The 20,549-nt window shown below is 39.0% G+C and overlaps 1 protein-coding gene and 1 long non-coding RNA gene across 3 annotated transcripts; one reads left to right on the forward strand and one right to left on the reverse strand.

Moving 5' to 3' along the window:
- Window positions 1-323: 323 nt before the first annotated feature.
- On the reverse strand, window positions 324-16,183 carry LOC121885593 (bone morphogenetic protein 1-like). 2 transcript variants are annotated; one of them, XM_042395204.1, is made up of 20 exons: window positions 15,970-16,183; window positions 10,950-11,060; window positions 10,688-10,837; window positions 10,439-10,556; window positions 9,406-9,584; window positions 9,171-9,276; window positions 8,047-8,171; window positions 7,715-7,830; window positions 6,893-6,995; window positions 6,637-6,753; window positions 6,312-6,457; window positions 5,796-5,991; window positions 5,562-5,687; window positions 4,407-4,567; window positions 4,113-4,293; window positions 3,035-3,160; window positions 1,749-1,876; window positions 1,440-1,653; window positions 997-1,247; window positions 324-905 (listed from the first exon to the last, which is right to left on the reverse strand). In XM_042395204.1, the coding sequence occupies exons 1-20, from the start codon at window positions 16,118-16,120 to the stop codon at window positions 771-773; spliced, it is 2,940 nt and encodes a 979-aa protein (XP_042251138.1). In that variant the 5' UTR covers window positions 16,121-16,183; the 3' UTR covers window positions 324-770. The 2 variants fall into 2 exon arrangements, with proteins under 2 accessions (XP_042251138.1, XP_042251137.1); XM_042395203.1 differs by having other exon boundaries at window positions 4,407-4,570.
- LOC121885127 lies at window positions 15,896-20,480 on the forward strand. The gene is made up of 3 exons (XR_006092467.1): window positions 15,896-16,009; window positions 19,485-19,677; window positions 19,870-20,480. It is a non-coding gene; the product is annotated as an uncharacterized LOC121885127 (long non-coding RNA).
- The last annotated feature ends 69 nt before the right edge of the window (window positions 20,481-20,549 follow it).

A 20,549-nucleotide genomic window follows, 5' to 3' on the forward strand; every position in this document is an offset into this window, starting at 1 on the left:
CAGTATAGAATAAAACTTTACTGATTATCATGTCATCTGAGGTGTAAAGGCAACATACTGGATATATCAAAAAACGTGGTGGTAATTTCTTCCATTATCATTGTGTGCTGCTTTTGCAAGAGAATATGATGCACAGAAACACCAATCAGAAAAAAAGTGTTGCAAGAAGGACAATATTGTTGCTAAAAAACACAGTTTGGGGGAATGTTAGTGCACTACAACTGAAGTAAAGCAAGGGCAGGCCTCAAAAAATATTAAATAACAGACCAAGTCTGATTTGACAAACTGAGTTTTCAACAAATTAGATTTTTTCTGTCTTCCATACTCATAAACATTGTGCATTTGTCAAGAAATATAATACAACAAAGTGCATTACATTCATTATAAGTGATCGAACTTTCAACCTCAGACAGTAAAAAGTGACACAGTGGATGTCATGATTAAAAAAAACAATGCAAACTATATTCACAATATATACATTTTATATCTTCACACATTGCTATGACGTAATCAGCTTGTTACAGGCGGTACTCAAAATAATCAATTCAATCTAGTCCTTGCCTTTCATCCTATATAGCTACAAACTGAGGAAGGGTAAAGATGTAATTTCTCTGCATGGCTTCACTCTTTTCTAACAGATGTGAACGTAAAGTATGTGGGTTGGTGTTTGTGGTATCAATCCATGCATTCACTCCTCGTTGGAAATGGGTGTGACTGACCAAATGTTAGGGGTGAAGTCTCTATTTAGGTTTTGGGGTAAGTTTCAAGAGTCACTTGCTTGCATGTAATGTGTCCTGGAACTTTGTGCTTGTGTAGCGCACATGAAAACCTTTTTTACTGATGCTGTCATCCGAGTGAAATTTTAAAACTACGGCGTCCCCAGCTGAGTAAATCTCCTCTGGAGCCTGAGAAAAAAGAAAAAGATACAAACAAAATTGGAAGAATAGTTGTTTTCAAGCAGTGTTTACTACATAAGAGCAATATTTTTAGCCTTACCCCAGATCCACAATATCGCCCCAGCCTTGGAGACTTGATGTCAGCGCCGTCATACAGCTCCACGTAATCATACCCACAATCTGCCTCCTCCTCAATTTCAAACACTTGGAAGATGATCTCCACTCCGTAACCTTTCTCAGCAGACACTACCCACAGACAGTCGGAGCCTCCGGGGTAGTTGTTATCTCCAAACTGAGCATGAGAGTACAGATCTTTTGTCTTGACCTCGGCTTTAAGGCTTCCTCCGCATTCTGGGAATTCACAACCACAAAATTAGAGGGTCAAAAAGAGGAACTCGTAAAACTGAGGGAAGAATGTAGCTTTTTAAGCACAACAGAAAACAAACCCTGAGTTGTAATGACACATTTTTGGTGTTCTATTCTTTCACAAAAGTATTATTCTTTTTTGGGGGTAGAAAATAGCTTTATGGCTACTTTGCCCACCTGCTCTGTATGAAGCCTCAAAGCCTCTCTTTTGCACTGAGTTGTCAGAGAAAAAACGTAAGAACATTTTGTTGCCACTGGACATGACAGGAGAAGGCTTCTTGGTGCCACAGAAACGTCCCAGACTCGGGGCACGGGTGTCTCGTCCGTCGTAGATCTCCAGATGGTCGTAGGCACACTCCAGATGAGCCTCCATTTCGATCTCAGTGAAAACCTGAGAATCATTTACGGAGAAATTGAATGAGATATGAATCCAGAATGCAAAATTTTAACTGCTTGTCAGAGCTTTAATATTGGGTCACGACATACAAGCTTAATTCGATGGCCCGGGGTCGTGGACATAGACCAGGTGCAGGCCTTCTTGCTGGGGTATTTATCGGGCCAGTTGGGGCTGCTGATTGTGCCTGATACACTGTTCACCACATGATCGCAGCCCGCTGAAAGAAGTAAAATAAGTGCTTACAACAATACAATGAAAGCTGCATCACTGAGTGGTCACATCATTTCCTCTTCTTCAACACAAATCCCCTCTGGGGCCTTTTTCCTCTCGATAGACATTCATCAAGGAACGGCAAAATGAACGCTAACAAAAGCTTTCCACACTCAAAGATACATGGGATTTTCCATGTGTGAATTTAAAAGTAATTATTAAATAGGTAATAGGTAAATAGGACATCCTTTGGCCCATTGTTAGAGGGTAGGTTCACCAAAATTAGAAAGCAAAACACCCAAAAGTTTTTTATTTACTTCCTTTCTGGTGCCCAGCCCATATGGGCTTACAAGACATTAGACAATAATAACCAGAATGGCCACATGACAGATCATAATGTACAATTCCACAAATTCAGAAAGAAAGCATTTCGGTACATTTAGTTTACATGGAAGAAGTGTCCCGTTATAATGGATATAATGTTCTCTGTCTTAGCTGCCAAGCTTCTCCTATAAATCTTGCTAGAACAAAAAATCTCCATATTAAAAAGCCAACTCAACATATCAGCATCGGACACCTAAAACAAATCAGGGCTTTTCAATTGGATCTTTTCAAACAAACAGTTCCTCAAGTCATTGTACAAAGGGCAATAAAATACAAAATGAAATTCATCCTTGACAACATCAAGATCACAAAAAAGACATAAATGTCTCTCCTCCGGAATACCTTTATATCTGCCTACCTAGTACTAAGTACTAGTTCTTAACTGAGCACACAGGGACCTTTGCCTTCTCTGTACATTTAGCTTTATATATGGCTCTGTATGATAATCGTCTTTGATTTGAATGTAGTTTCTAAGCTTTGGCTTCTCGTGTGCTCAGTCTCAGTTAAATATCTTTTTGGTCAGTCTTTCCCCTGGCAACTACATAAGGCGGTTCCACAACTCCACCATTTCAACTCTATGCTTTACATTTCTGCTAGAAATGCTAAATTTCTAGCAATAATCCACCAACAAACTTCCATTCACCTCCGTTGTATTGAGATAGAAATCTCAGACTAGATACCACTAGAAAGAAGTGAGAATATGTTGGGGTTTTTTTGCAATGTGGATGAACTGACCTTTTAAATCAAACAGATGAGAGGACAACAGTGATGCATACTGTACCTTCCTTGCAGTCATGTTTATTATCGTGCAACATGAAGCCGCTGCGGCATTGACAGCTGTAGCTTCCAAAGGTGTTCACACATTCATGCTGGCAACCTCCGTTTTCTTTAGAGCACTCGTCTATATCTGTAGAGATGTTTAAAGAAATTAAACTCAAAATTCCTTTTCACAAACATGCGAATGTGATACAATAAGCTGCAGAAAACTTGCACATTTTTTTTAGGCCCAGCTGCAGTGAGGGTAAGCACAAAGGCTTTCTGTATTCTTCAAGGAGGAAGAATGTGGGAGTATTACATTCTGTGTTCAATTATATTCAAGTCTGAAGATCCACAGTTCTGGACCATATCGCAGCAAATCATTTCCTGGGTATGCCTTATGTTAGTATTTTTGAAAACACACCACCATGAATGAGTGTTTTTCAAATGCATCCATTCTGGAAGCTGTTTTAGAAAATAACAATTTTAAAAGTTTAAAAAAGGGCTGGTTCAGTGTGGATGAAAGGCCAAAATGAAGTGAAAAATGGAGCAACTGAGTGTGGTGCCATACTGTCAACCAATCAATAAATACAAAATAAAAAAGGGAGCTGTCTAATCACAAACTTTCACTGTTAATTGAAGCAGTAAATGAGAGGCTCCCATGTGGATTTGTAGAGGAGTTATCACCAATGTTTTAATTACAAAGGAGAAAGCCTGCAGGAAATATATTGGACAAGAAACATAATTAATTCTACGGCTATCTGTGGTCTGACTTTTCGAATCATTCTGCTAAATGGCAAATGTTCTGCAATGAAATATTCTTTGAAATATTAATTTGGAAAAAATGGCAACCATCAGATGAGGCAGTTAAAAAAAGGAATAATTGTGAATAGTGCAAAATGTGCAGGTGATTATGAATATGAATGTAAATATGTAAAAATCTAAGCCTCAAACAAGCTGCACTGCCCTCATTCTGGTGGCAGAAACTGAAGACAGTTGCCTGCATTGTTCTTCAGTGTTGGGTGATGGTATCAGATCTAAACATAAGTGTGCATTACGTAATACTTCTGAAATAGTCCCTTCCTCAATACATCATGACTTACCAGAAAAGAAATGAGCCTTGAAGCCCCTCTTGGAGACAGTGTTGTCAGACTTGAACTCAATCCTCATGTTGTTGTGCTGGGAAGTGATGACCTCAGGTTTCTCTGCTCCACAGAACTTCCCATGAAGCTTTGAGTCTGAGCTCAACCCACTGCGCACCTCCACATAATCATACTTACACACCTGATGGTAAACACTAGAAAATTTTACTCACTATCAAGGACAAAGAAGAACTGGCCAGTGAAACTGTCATGTCATCTGTAGGTTATCTGATAAAGCCTCTGCAGGTAACTTACATCGTTGCCTTCAGTCTCGAACACATCGAACACCAGGGTGATGCGGTACTGAATGGGTGCCACCAGCTGCCACACACAGTTTTTGTTGGGTGGGTATTCTTTGGGCCACCCAGGGGTGGTGAGGGAGCCATTCAGCTTGGTGATGAAGCCACCGCAGGCAGCTGCTGGTGGGAGAAAGCACAGATTTTAGTGGTACAGTAGAAGTGTGAGGGAAAAACACTTTACAAATTCAAAAATTACCAATTTGTGACTTTGTTAATTCTTAAACCTACTCATGACTCCTTTATATGCAGAAAAAGTAAGCTTTTTAATTTTCAGGCTATTAATTAATTAGTAAATGACAAGAAATAACTACTTAATAAACAAGTAATAACCAACTGCCATAAGAGGATATTGTGGTACTGGAATCACTCAGTAATGGTAAAAAATCAAACAAGTAAAATTTCAAAAAATCAGGGAATGCATCAAATTGCATGGAAGAGAAATGCAATTCCTGTTTATTCTGTCTTAATCAAATCAGTGACCTAACAGACTGTCAAAGACTCACAGTGATGTTACAGCAAGGAAGCACTGCTCTCTTGTGGTCAAAGAGTAAAATGCTACATCTCAACACTGGTGTGTTCCTTATAAACACGTGTACTAGTGGATTCATGCAACAGATAAAATACCATATATAACTTCCAGTTTTCATCTATCTATCTGATGACAAAAATACTTTTTGACTTTGTTTTCAAAGTTGATGCTTTCCAGCTGCTGCCCTCAGGCCTGTCTGACAGAAGTTTTTTTTGGTTGTAGACAGGAACTTAAATCAGCTACTCCTGAGCCTGTTGACCGGCCGGGTTCAGCCGCTGAATGGGCCTGAGGATGAATGTACTCAAGTGGGAACAAATGTCAACTACAGTTTGCGACCCTGCATGGCCTCCTCATTGGGTTCCAGTTCTCAGTGGGTCTTTCAGTTGCTTTTCTCACTTTATCCCAGAGAAGCAGTGTCCATGCACAGTGTTTTATATTATGTTTGTATTATTTCAGCCACCTTATGTGGAATAGATTATTAGATGAATGTAGAATGTGCTGAACTAGCATGCAGGCCTTTTGATGTTGTGGCAGTCTAATGGCAGATTTAAGATAGCGTGATGAGTCGTGCTCTACACTCACTCTCACAGCTGCGTCTGTCCGCTGCCAGCTCATATCCAGGGTCACAGGCACATCTGTAGCTGCCCAGCGTGTTCAGACATCGCTGCTCACAGTGACCGTTGTCAGGTCTGGAGCACTCGTCCATCTCTAGCAAATGAGAAATCACACAAATTTGTTTTATGTGCCAGACAAAAACATCACCTGCCACATGTGCAAACCAAAAGTCATTTTCACTGCTGGAAATGACCTTCTAACCTTTAAAGAAGTTGGCTGCAAACCCAGCTTTGTTGACCGATCCATCAGATACAAACTTCAGCCAGAGCTGGTTGGAGCTGCTTTTCATGTCGTCTGGTTTGTCATAGCCACAGAAACGGCCGAGCAGCGGGCTGCTCTCCGAACTGCCATCCCTCACTTCCACGTAGTCATAGGCGCAGCTGTCGTGTCTCTCAGTCTACAGTCAAAACAAGGACAGTGAAGTTTGCGAAGAGACTCTACAGCAGATCAGATGTTCTCTCTCTTGCCTTCCATTTTCTAAAAGAACAAGGCAAATCTACTCTACTGCTTTCTTTTTGAAATGGTAACAGTGTTTTACTTCTTACTTTACTTCTCTGGGTGAGCCTAACAAAATTTGTTTCTGCAGCAAGTATATTTTACAAATTAAATATGTTCATACCTCAGTAATCCACCTACATTCAACTTTAACCACCATTCATTGCTGTTTGTTTTCATCTTTCCATACAATGTAATTAATAGCAACAGAGGGGATTTTACCTCAAACGACTGAAATGAGAGGCCAACGTCGAAACCTTCTGCTACTGTGATTTTCCACACACACACTTTGTTGGACTGGTAGTCATCAGGATAATTGGGGGATTGGATCTGGCCGCTGTCCCGCTTCACCTCTCCCCCACAGATGGCTTCACAGGAGGTGAGAAGTGAGATTAATGGCAATTTGTTTAATCCAGAGACGGGCTTTCTGCACTTCTACCTTCAGCTTACCATGTGGAAACAAATGTAAAACTTATTGCAACAGCTGACGATTCAAATGAGAATGTAGCAAATGTAAAGTAAAATTATGACATTGTCTATGTTGTACCTTCGTAGACCGCTGAAAATCCTTTGCCCACCCAGCTGCTGCTGCTTCTGAATTCAATCCACAGTCGACTGTCAGTTGAGATGATCGGATCTGGAAGTATGTCTCCACAAAAACGGCCTGTTGTAGTACATGAGAAAATAATGACACCGTCTGTCAGTAAGTACTTCACAGTGCTCAGTACTGAGTATCACATCTGTTTGTCATACATGATGACAGGTTTTTGGATGATTCTCGTGGTTAAGTTAAAGTTAAAGACCTTTCAAAGGAGCTTTTCTCCAGTATCCATCTCGGACCTCCACATGGTCATACCAGCACAAATGACTCCTGAAGAGGTCCATGGAGGTAAAATTCAGAACAATCTAAGAGACAGATGGAGGGTGAGTGGTTACAAGAAACATCTGATATCAAGATTTAACAGCTAGCTAGATTCACGAGATTCACAAGAGTTGATCAAATAAACTTAATTAATCAAACACAAATGACAACAACACAGTGTTCTCCTCTTTTTGTTTGACATTTTTTAACTGACAAAGAGCTATCCATGTACTGATTTTTGACAATTCTATTTAAGTGACGGGAAACTTTAAGAGACTTTCAAACCAAGAAACTGTTTGATTGAAATGTCTTCATAATTGAGGTAACAGTGTTGTTTCTATGTAAAGCTGCTGAGTTACAGTTATATGATGATTGGACTATACTGATGATATAAATCTTAGGAAGATTCATTCACCCTCTGATTGATGTTAAAGCTGCACAACATGATAAATATCTACAGTATATCATGATAAATTGTCACATTGACCTTGATAATAATTTTCATCTGCACATCATATGTCCTTTCATATGACAGATATGTTTGTCACAATAATTGCAGAATTAATAACAATTTAAGAGATTCTGCGTTGGACCGATTGGACTGGTTGTTTAATTTCTCATTTTAATGACCATATATGGGATTAGGACAATTTATTTATTAAAAATGTATTATGAATGAGTAAATAAGAGCATTAATCAAATTAGTAACTTGACTGTCTGGTACTTATTGAATTAATGCATCCACTTATTTGTCATTGCTCACCTTCTCTCCAGGAGTGACAGAGATCCTCCACACACAGTGAGCGTATGCTGAGTAGCCGTTGGGGAAACCAGGGGAAGAGAAGTTTCCGGTACTCTCCTGCAGGCTGTCCCCACACTCTGTCATAACCACATGACATCAACACAATTATACTGTGATTAAGAGAAATAACATCACAATAACAAGTCCCAAACTGAAAAAACGGACAAGGTTTTGATTGTCACAAGTTATATCTAGTCAAAATCTGCAATGCCTAACTAAAATTAAAGTCTGATGTCATATTTTTGGATTTATTATAAGGCGATTATATTGTCTACACATCAAATGCATCTTACTTGTGCATTTGTAGAGTTTGCGGGCTTGCGAAATGTCCCCTTTGCTTAGCCTGGTCCTCTGTCCGATTGGTGGCCGGGCTCCATTGACATCATAACGTGGCAAGATTGTGTCTAAGAAGACGCCTCTGTGTCAGAAAAATCACAAACCTGAGCAATTCATTGCTTAGAGAACATCTAACGATCCAAAAATCAATAAGAGCACAAAAAGGCTGATGAGAAATAACATCTAACTGCATACATGTGCAGGAAAATTTGGTTCCCAAAAGTTCTCACAGAATGACAGATTCTTTCAGATCCGACTCCTGCTCAACACCTTGATACTTTATTGATTCTGATAATCTCTCGCTGGGTTTGGAGCTCACTCTTGCACAGTTCCCATGGTGATGCACCCGTGAATGACAGGCATGTGTAAACAGAGCGCTCTGAATGGGGCTTTTCGCCGGTGCCAGCCGGCTCAGTGGAGCCCGCTCCTGAATGCCAGAGAAAAAAGGCCACTCCAGCCCAAAGGCCTGGCAGTTCAAAAAGCCTGAACTGCCAGGCCTTTATTTAGCTTGGCATGCCTCCATGACCCAGACCAGCAAAGCGGTTATGGAGGTAAAAAACCAAAGCACAGAGAAAGGCAACAGGGCAACAACATGCACGAGACAGCAATGAAAAGGAGACTAGTGTGAGACCATTTCTGTGACAATAAAGGACCAAATCCCCCGAGGTTTCCTTTAGAGCTTGTTTAGCAGAGCCAAATAAAAGGACAAACACCAGGTCAGTGTGGCAGCAGGGCTGTTTATGTATTACACAAAGATGGATTGTACTAAGGATGTCTCAGAAGCAAGGTAGTCATGGTGGTGGTCTGGGTAAAGAAGCAGGTTGGTGCACACCAACCATGTCACTACAACATCAACAATGCTCAACAATTAGGCTCTTGAGAAAGGCATTTACCCAATAACCCAATAGCCCCAGTGGAGCTGTTTAATGACCTTTAATGGTACAGCTCTCAGGTAAGTGAATGCAGCTCTGTTAATGTGACCAAAAGTAAGCCAGAAAACTCAGGAAACTCACACCTGGGAAATAAAACTAACTTAAGAAAAGAAAATTGTGTAAAGCATTACAAAGCTTCACATGCCAACCTGGAAAATGTATTCCTTGCGTAATGCATGATGCTGCCAAAGTCGTATACCTCCCCAAGTGAGTCAACCTCACCCGGCTCCATCTTCAGGAAGTTATACTCCTGTCCTATTGATACACACACAGTCATTGGACTAAGTGCAAGAAGAAACATCTGGACGGTCAGTGAGCACAACACACATACATTCACACTTATTCATGTCTACCATGCATTTCACCAAGCCACACATGCAGTACCTTGTTGGATGTTGTCTCTGATGATGCTTACATGCTCGTCACGGTCCGGACGCGTGTGTTCATGCCAGAAGCCAATTACATGGCCGAGTTCATGTACCACAATGCCAAACTTGTCACAGTTCTTTCCTATAGAGATGGCCTGAGGGCCGCCACCTCTCCTCCCCACGTAGGAACAACACCTGCAAGGTGTGACACTGTTCAGGTCCACATTGTGGAGTACCTAAAACAAACACTGATTCTCTACGCAATGTGAAAAAGACTGTACCAGTGTGTGTGCAAGTTTTATTTCTCATTAATAAATCATCTATACTTCTCATTTTTCAAATGCAGGTATTATTATACGGTTTTGGATATGTACTGTAGGTCTTTAGCTGCTAAATGCTTCACTATGTTCACCAGCTAATCGCCCATTCAGTGCTGGGCAGGTAGCGTACAAGCAGTTTTTAGAGATTGTTTGCTAAAAATAGTTGCCTGCTGATGGAAATGATGCTGATGAGAGTAGTGAGAGTGAATCAAAACAGAAAGGTTGTGGGCCAAAAAACCAAAACAATGAGCTGAAAGACAATAAAATGCTGATAATTTGTGTGTTTTCATAACAACAAGTGACATCTTTCACATATACATGTCATTTGATCCCTTGTTTATTATAAAAATATTGATTATTGCTGCGTTTTTAAGCACAGATTGATATAAAAAGTCTGCCCTGCATTATCTCATGATTGTACTGTTACTTGGACAAAAATGAATGCAGACTTGATGTGTGTTGTGATGGATTAAACAGCTCACACAAGCTTATAGAGTCTGCTAATTGACTTTCACATCGTATGAAAATGAATGGAAAACCAATGGATCCCTAGAACAGCGTTTAATATATTTGATTTGTAGTAAAAAAAAAAATCTGGCCTCTTGTGTTCCTCTGTCTTATAGGCTGAAACATCATTTATTTACAAATCTTTTCATGAATCAATAAATATATAACCTGCAAACAAACAAAATAACTTTTTTAAAATTGGTTAATGAGCACCCAACTCACCCACAAGGTCTGTAGGTGAAAACAATGTAGCTTTCTTCAGTTGTCCTCTCAGTGAACGTTACACAAGTGTGCCGTTCCCAGTGACGCATTGCCTGACGGAAAATGGCTCGCTGACTGCCTGGAAGGAAACTCTGGATTAGAGTCTGACAGCCTCAGGATGCCAGAAGACATGGCAATGTCTTGCTGTTTATATGACACAAATTTCTTGTAAGAACAGATGAAAAATGGTTGTGTTTACTCATAACTCACCACTGAAATTCCCACTGATCATGTATGGTATGATGCCGTCCGGCCAAACTCGCTCAGGTCTGGAGGTAGCCGCCCTCCTCCAACGATGGAGTGTGTGTCTGTCTGCAGCTCTCTTACTTCTGACACTCTCATTGGAGGTGGAACTGTTAACTGTAACAAGTGCATCGGAAATCTTTTCACTTGGATCTCAAAAGAGTTCAAATAGCCTAAAAAGTCAGTCAGAATTATTTATATATGAGTAAAATAATTTCTCCTTTGATACCTGAGTCTGTTTGGTTGGTCTGGACGGTGTGTCGTGCACCTTCAGTGTTGTGGACCTCTTTAAACAAGAGAAGGTCATCTTCATCCAGGGCAATATCTCCCAAAAATGCAGCTGGGGAAGACAGAATACACACAGATAGACTGTTACTTTATAAAGCTGTATGTTAAAATGTTGAAACAATAAACTCTGCTATCAACACATTTGTACATACAAGACTGTAGTGTGGGTAACTTTTTCTATTAACTATGGTTCACATGAATACTTGTTTGTGAAATGGTTCGCTTGTAGTGAGAATTATTACCCACGTCTGCAGTTCCCCTCAACTATACTGAGCTTTATAGCTTCTTTCAGCTAACGTTTTTGGTTTTTCGACCCACAACTTTACTGTGTTGGGTCACTCTCACATACCTGCCCAGCACCAAATGGCAAGCAGACACAGTTAGCAGCCAGCTGGTGATCATAGTGGAGCATTTAGCAGCTAAAGAGACAGATATTTCCCTCAGGAGATGGTGGAGACCAAAACCGGAGATAAAAGGAGGGTGACTATTGGACTTCAAGTACATTGGCCAGGTCACCAGAAATGACTCTAAATGAATGATAATGCTGCTTGTATCTCTGTAAGATCATCATACCAACAATATGATGATAATAAGTCAGTGTTGTGTTTTCAGATTGTTTCTGCTGCTGCCAAACGGCCAAGTTATGACAGGTTGAAATGCTCCAAGAATGTGACATTTCTGAAAAAGAAGCTAAGTGGTTTGAAAGTAGAAAACCTAATCTGAAAATAGGAAACTAAATTTTGATAAAATATAATTCTAAAAATCATGTAGCCAATCACCAAACTCCTACTATTAGCTCACTAGCTTACACTCGCTAGCTAACTATATACAGTCAAATCAATTTTACTTATATAGCCCAATATCACAATTTTGCCTAAAGGGGCTCTACAGTCTGTACTACCCTACCATGTTGTTCGAACAGTGAGTGAAATGAATTGCTCCATACAACAATTTCTATAAATTTTTAAACTTTCAGTAAAACGTCGCCTGCAGACAGAAGCTAAAACTCACTGTAGGATTTACTGTGTCTTTAAGTGAATACCTCTGTCCTGAAAAGAGGCCCGAACAGGACTCCATGTGTCTGTTTGATCAGCAAACAGACACTGCACACAAACTGGTACTGCACACAAACTGGTACATATTGGAGGGCTGTCTGTCCAGCTACTGTGTCATTTTAAAGAATGAAGATGTGCACTGAATATTTTACAGGACTGTGATCACACTGTGCTGGACTGTGCGATGTTGCTGAAGAGCTACTTACAACAGCAACATACAAATCAGCATTTTGTGCCCACAATGGCGGCACTATTGTTATAGAAGCTTTTTTATGAATGGCCTATACAGTCGATGATGTCTGCACAGCATGTCCCCTTTCTTTACCAGGCTTCATTTTCAATTAAGTCCAAATTTATACAACTCTGTTTTACTATGGTAGCCTTGGTCAATAAACAGGGACACACTATTATCCACATGTATATTTAATTAATAGATACAGTGAAACTCTCAAATTCCCTTAAGCGCAGTGTTTCGGTGACATATTTCCTGCAACAACTTGCTCTTAAATGTTCAGCAACTGATTAACTTGGGGGTGAAGTCCTGTACATATAGAGCAAAGACCTTTATGTGCCTGATAAGGTGAAGTAGTGCATTATTTAACAGCTTTATAACATGGACTAAACATATTTCTCTACCTGTCTAATCATCAGGAGAAAACGTGAAGTTCTCTGAAATTAGTCTCTTGTGATCAACCAGCTGGATTGTAATTATCCACTGCACACTCTATTAATACAGTGTGTTTGTTTTGTGTGTGTGTGTGTGTGTGTGTGTGTGTGTGTGTGTGTGTGTGTGTGTGTGTGTGTGTGTTCAGCAGCATGGAGTTCCCAAACTTATGCTTCACCATTTCTACAGCAGCATAGAAAGCTAAAAGAGAGAAAAGGTGGATCTGTGCCACAGATGGAAGACATTAAAGTAACAATAACAATTCTTCAGAATTTTATAATCGTCATTGTCCTTCCGATCATTGTTATTACTCACATTTTTGAAACTGTTGTCACATGTGGTGTGATAAATAATGACTTGATGTGTTTATCAACAGTGTAGTGCAGAGAGTGAGAGATGGAAACTGGTGGTGTTGAGATTGAAAAACAGGCAGAGGTGGTGAGACAACCTCTGTTCTCAATATGGCAAATCAATCAGGATAAAAAATAGTTTATTTTTCAACCTCACTTTCTGAGGATTGGGAAAAAGAAGAGCAATCATCAGTAATCACAAGAAAGAAAACAAACAAGAAGGAAGGATGATTGTCTCATAGCTTAAAGTGGTGTGATGGTGCAGTGCGGTGTACCCAGTTTCATTTATTGTGGGTCACTGGGATTTAGAGAGTAAAAACACACTCTGATGACCACCTGTTGCAGCACTGAATCAAGTGACATTGAATCAACCACAATAGACACCTGCCAAGATGGCAGAAAGGCCTGCAATAATTCAAAAACACCCATAGTCTCTTAATATGTTTGACAAATATCTACCAGATTAAATTGATTTTCTGCACATGTTTTACAGATTTAATTCTTGTCATGGAAACTGAGCTCACATCCAGTATTAACTTTAGGAGGTTAAATAGAAACCAGCATGGTGAAATGTTTGTTGAAATACTATTTGTATGAAGAGGTATTTGATGAAGTGTGTCTACTTGAATGACACCCAGGCTTCATCCTGATGCCAATATTAGGATTTTCTGGCTCCAGTAACTGACAAATACATGACACTGAGTGGTGAACTCAAATCCAGGCTTCAAAACATCTTTTCTGACACATATAATGAACGTCACACACACACTAGATCCATGTTTTCTCCTGTATTTCTACCATACATCCTGCATAAGTCAAGCAGAACAGCTCACCAGAGTCTTTCCCATTAAATACCTCATTTAGCCGTGTGATGTAACAACCATTGAAAGCCTGAAAGTCTAAATGAAAAGACGTAGCGGGCCCTGTGTCGGCCTTTGAAGTGAATTCACTCATGCAAATGGTGACTGTAAATGACTGTCACCCCTGCGGTGTGCACCCCATGCCCCGAAGCCAGAGGGATTTCACCGGCGTCCAGCCGAGGACGGCTCTGGCACGGCCTCAATGACCTCTAGTCTCCAGGCAACTGCCTCGGAGAAGAGTGGTGTGTTTTGGAAGTTGCAGAAGTCACAAGTGAAAAGGGACCCCGACCAGCTGGAGGCCCCCCAATAACCAAAGTAATTGTTTGGCATATAAGATGACGGAGAAAAAAAAATGTTGCATTTTCTTGAACAGTCGAGAAGGCTCATTACAAAAGGCATGTCAGATTGATTTACACAATCAGAGACAGTCCGGCGGCTTCATGACAATAAATTCAGATTTAACTTTTAATTCATAATGCATGATATAAACATCATCATCAGTGTCCAGTGTATCTGCATATCTATTATCAATACAGTGTGTTTTGCTAATGTAAAGTAGATCATTTAAACATGTCAAACTTCTAAATGATGACTCATTAATTAATGTTACCAAATCTTAAAATATTTCTACTTTTAGGTTTGACAGCTGCTAAAAAGTTGTTAGTATTGAGGTGGAAGCCTCCCCATAAACTTCAGATTTCCCAGATGGATTCTCTCATTATTAGACATCATCTCTCTGGAACTCTCTATAGCTCTGACCAACGGTGCGAAGGGAGATACCTTGTCCAAGGTACTGGAGAAAGATAAATTAATCTAGCACAGATTGGGAAATAATGTTTGACTGAATACAAATGTTTATACCATCATCGCTATATGGTCTAATATGTTTTTTCTGTGGTATTTTATGGCACTTATAACTGATCTTTCTTTTGATTTTTCTTCTTTGCCTTACCCATGTGCAATCCAGGGTCGGGGAAGGGAAGAAGGGGAAACTTTAAAGACTGGAGGAGCAAAGAAGAGCCCTTGTCGGACAGTTAATGAATGTCATATTGTACATGGATTAACAAGAGTATCATGTTTCTATGTGTATATTAGAATAATATATGTCCAGTAGTTAGTAGATTTGCTGTTATATTCAATCTAACCTCTACTGAAAAACAATAAAAAATAATAATTTGATCACAAAAAAAAAAACATGTCAAACTTGACTCCCTTTAAAAATGCGTATGATCCCTTTAGCTTGAGATCAGTTGACTGAAGGTGATTTGTCCTTACCAAGGCCACAATATACTTTACAAGTAAAACAAGGTGAAACAGATTAGCTAACATATGGCAGGAAAAAAGCGAGTAAATACAAAAGATCCAAATATTTCCATCAAATACAGTAACATATGAAGAAAGTATAGGTTCGACTATGAAAGTATTAATGTACAGACACAGAGACTGTTCAGGTGCTCTCTGTAGTACATCATATCATCTGTCTATTAAGACTGGAGCTGCTCTATATTAATCTAAACTGCATGTATCAATGATAACTGTACTGTCTGCTGTGTCGAGGAATCACCTCACCAGCCTTTGAAAAGTGACTTCAGGTAAGTTATGTTCTTGATTTCAGCTGAACAAAAAAATTATTCATCTAATTACAATTAAATTTCATTGTTATTGTTTGGCTGTTTTGTATTATTGGTTTATACATTAGATAGTGGGTTGAAATGAGGTCATTTTAATATTTTAATCAAATGACATAACAATGACCTGCACCAATAAATTACAAGATTATGGAGCACTTACTTTTTTTTTTTTTTTTAGCTCTTTTGCATTTAAATATTGATATTTGCACATGTTTCATCCTTAATTGCCACAGCCCTCACATACAGGCTACATCATTGAGATCTGCATTTAACCTATATATCTGCCTAGTCCACTGTAATTAGTGCCTGAAGGTTTTATGAGTATTGACCAAAAGGCTTACACACATAGCAAGAAATGCAAAAGATGAACACATTCGCAGAGGAGATGAAATCCACTTTACCAGCTTTACAGGGATCCTTGTAGTCGATTGCATCAACGAGGTAGGTAAAATTTGTGTCCATAAACTCCCAATCAACTGCCAGAGAGACGCGCAGACCGCACAGCAGGAACAAAAATGTTGGAGCGACTGCCATTATTTTTTGGTAAAACATCTAAGCAGGAATACGAGTTAATGGGCGCTGGGAATTGTTAGGGGGAAGAGAAAAGAGCTCAAAAAGTTCCTCGACAGCGGCGGTGTGATTTTAGAAACACGGCGCTGTTTTCTCACGTCTCCATTCTGCTGCAGTGATTCGCTGACATACAGGACCGAGAGCAGAGCTCACACAGCTCACTGCAAAACACACACATCCATGCATCTGAAGTCAGAGAGGAACTTCACCTGCTGCACACATATGGCTTATGAACATTAATGTGATGTGTAAGCAGTTAAGCCTCATTTAATCTTTCGTTCTTTCTTTCTGTTTTTAAATGATATATTACTTTGTTTTGTTTTAGTGGATCATACAGGATTATTTTGGAGTCTAGATTAAAGATAAGTAGGATATTAAAAAGGAAATTTCTAGCTATAATCTGTACTTGCACACTTTGCACAGAAACAGTTAATTGACCTGATACACCACCTGCAGGCTGCAGGACCTGCACACACACACTTTCTATAGTGTGTGGAGACACAGAGCGAGCCTATATAACATTTTAAGAGGCAAAAAGGATGCACTTACTGAGGAACTGTCGAACATCCTCTTCAGCTGGTCATCCATTGATTTAAACCAAAATGTAAACTTATGCATATAGTTAAAAGTTAAAAAGTTTGTCTACTTCAATTGTCAATCAACAATCCTGTTTTCTGCTCTTCATCTCAGACACAGTGTCATTCAATGATGGCAAGAGAAGATTCAGCCTCCTCTATGAACTGCTTTTTATACTGGCACACACACAGAGGACTGCTGCCATGATTTTTTATTTTTTTTTTTAATGGGTGAAAGGCCAAACTGCTGTCACCAGTTTAGTTGGTTTGGTGTTATGCGGTCTCTCGTCTGCAGCAGCCACAGTTGCTTTGAGATCATCTCAGTTTTTTAACCATCTTCAAAGGCTGGTGGAAAATTCAAGTCTCAAAATGGCCCTTTTTTATTTAAGTCACACAGACGTTATGTGTGTTTTGCAACGACAGTGTCAATATAGCATCTCTGGGCTCACATTAGAAGCAAAAGCTGTTTTGAAGATACAATTTCATATGACCATCAGATTTTTTTTCCAACTCTTTAAATTCACAAATAAGCGCATTTCTCAAAATGCAAAACCATTTCCTGCTAATATGGGCTCAGATGTGTCATTCTCGGCCAACAATGTATTTTCTCTTCTAGTTTATAGGACTTGTTTACATAAGTTTGTATATTGGCACTGTTGGTGTGCTCTTTTAACATATTCCCACAGGCTTCTTGTGCTCTGGTTGCCTCTCATACACTTTTCAGTGTGTAAAATGGACTTTGACAGACAAGTCAATTCAACCTTCTTTGTTGTTTGACTTTTCCAATCAACAGAAATCACACAGGCTATCACCACTGTGTCTGTGAAGATTTGGTGAACTTGGGTAGTTCAGTACGAGTTAGTCATGTTGACACTATTCTATTCTACTCTTTAAACCATTGGCGGCGGCAGGGGTGGGCTTCCGGGGCTTAAGCCCCAAATGTTTTCAGCAAAGCCCCGAATCTTTTTTTTTTCCAATTCACTTTCTGTTATTAATGCATGGTATTCATTTGAAACTCATATCAATGCTACGGTGGAACCAATGTCTTTTTATGATTGTGGTTGGAGGGATTTCCTGACGGAGCATAAGTTGAAGAGCGCCAGCTCTGCCCTGCACCTGCAACTTATCACCAACTTATGTAATAAGCTTCTCCATTCATAGATATAACAAACCTTCTCAAAAAGAAAAGCCTCTTCAGATGGAGTCATTTCATCAGGTTTGCATCAACAAGACAGTTGGAGGGGGCATGGTGGGAGTGGCATGAGCCGCAATTTGTGTCAAAACCCCTACTCCTCCTTTGAGCCATAACTCAGTAACACACAGACAGCATACTTATATTGCTATATTTAGTATGACTTACATGTTACAATGTTCTGCTTAGAATTAATAGAAAAAAGACGCTCCCTCAAACACCACAACTTACCTGACAATCATCACATTTTTAAAGATCCCCTCCAGACATGTATTGAGAGTGTGTCTAATATGTTTTTTCCACAATAAAAGAATAATTACCACTTTAAAATCCTTAAAAGGCATCTACTCCTTCTCCCTAATCAAAAATTTCAGAATCAATGAATATGCAAATATTTTTAATTTCAAAAGTTTAAGTGTTGGACATGATGTCTCCTACTTCAATGAAAAGTCAGTTCTCAGTGTTTGTGCACTGGAGGTTTCAAGTTTCCAAATCACATTTGTGTGTAAATTGAATATTGGACCATGATTGGCTCCAAACTAGGTGTGATGTCACAAATGATGCTCATAGTCCTGCCCCTTGACAATCTGATTTTCAATGAGCACAAACTTTCCACTTTCAGCAGATAAATATGAAAACAGCCTTCAAGTGTCAAACATCATTCTGCACAGAGAAGCTCAAACATCCAACTGTAGGAACAAGAAGAAAAAAAATATTACTGAGTGGAGGGCGACTTTAAGTTTTCTTCAGTTTCAAAGTCATCCAGTGATAGTTGTGTCTACATCTATGGCTGCACTGCAAACAGGAACTACTAATAGCTAATTCAGTATACTTTAAGTGGTGACAATTTGCCAAAATGTAAACAAATACAGACTAAAATCAGGGTAGCCCAAAACTAACTCAATGGCAATGTTATTATTCTTTTTTACATCCCCTAAAGCATTCTGGGAACTGTAGTTTCAAACCTGAGAGCATGATTGTCCCCCAAATCAAAGTAACATAAAAAATAATAACAGGAGTGACAAAATCCATAAATATCAACTTTTTCATGTTGTACTATGAATATTTTTATGACATCACTAATGCTCTAATATTTCTGAAACACTCTCCTCTTTCCATTCATATACTGAGACTATTATTAGTGACCTGGAGCAGATTGGCTTGTTGACTTGTTTAAAGTTAGCTAATGGTGTTTAAATGGGTTGAATGAGGCTTCTGTCATAATCACATAAAGCATGAAAATAGGAGAGCTTTCATGAAAACATGTAAACATGATGATAAATGCTTAAAATATTTCAGCAGCTGTTTCAATTTTGTTGTATTGACTGATCTAAACTTAAGCTGGGTTGTGAATTGTTTTCATTTCAGTTTAAACTATATTATTTTTTGAATGTTTCATCTTCTTATAAACATCTATTTTTACATTAATATGAGTTAGATATTTCTTAAATTGTCTTATTAATGGTGAAGGATAAGGTTAGAGGATGTTGTATTACTATACAGATGGAAAGCCCCCTGAGGCAAATTTGTGAATTGCATATAAATATGAATAAAACTGACTTGATTTGCTGTGCCACAGATGAACCAGAAGGGATAGAAAAAAGACATCAGCTTCTGGAAACAGACCTGCAGCTAGGAACAGGAAATTGAGAGGATGAAGCCTCAGTCCAGCAGCAGCAGCATAGCTACCAGTCCAAGTCCCAGTCCAGCAGCAGCCTAGTTATCCAGATAGTGACAGATTAGGACAGATAACATGGAGGCTTCAGGAGTGGGTGAGTTTTGTTTAAAATGCTAGATTTTTTCAGTTAATTACGTGTTTCCGATTGTTCTGCTACGTTAACGGTGGCATAATAAGTTTTGACTGGCAACTGTTGGAGGCAAGAGGGAGTTTTTATGTCTATTAAAGTTAAAACAGCATCTAACAATAGTGTTTGAGGTTACTGTTTATCGTCCCTTTTTACCAGAATGAGATTGTGGTCAGTTAAGAAAGCAACAGAAGAGCAGGGAGAGAAAATGAGGCAGACAGCAAGTGGAGCAAGAGAAACAGGTGACATACAGCAATTGAATAGTCAAAGTGTAAAGGAGGCTAGTTCATATTAAGAGAGCTGGTAAACATTTTATTCATTTTTTATATTTTATGTCTTTTTTTCTTTAACCTGTCTATGAAAAAAAGAAGGATGTTGTGTATACTAACTCTTTGTAAGAGTTTGGCAGCGTCAATCAATATCAATCTGATGGACTGGGTGTGATAGTGTATTCAGATGTGATAATTTCCTCATGCACTGTTGATAGGGTCTTAAGAAAATAATTGCTAAATAATTTACTTTGTCTGGTTTGGTATGTTAAAGTTTTGTGATCATAACATGAAAATACATTTGAATAACTGATTCACTAATAGTGATACCAGTGTGTATTAGTAGACTTACCTGACTGGTTCAGAGATGTTTGTGTATTTGGAATATCATGTGTCAGTGGTATTATTTTTATTTCATTTTGTCTTTATGTCAGTTGGACCTTATTTGGCTTTAATGGTCAATGTATCAAAAGTTACATTTCACAGTGTGTATAAAATTATTTTGCCTCTTGGAAGATTAAACTTCTCACATTTTAATGTGCGCCACATTTGTGATACTTTGTGAGACTC

Source organism: Thunnus maccoyii, chromosome 19 (genome assembly GCF_910596095.1).
Source record: "Thunnus maccoyii chromosome 19, fThuMac1.1, whole genome shotgun sequence".
In the NCBI taxonomy this organism is placed as follows: Eukaryota; Metazoa; Chordata; class Actinopteri; order Scombriformes; family Scombridae; genus Thunnus; species Thunnus maccoyii.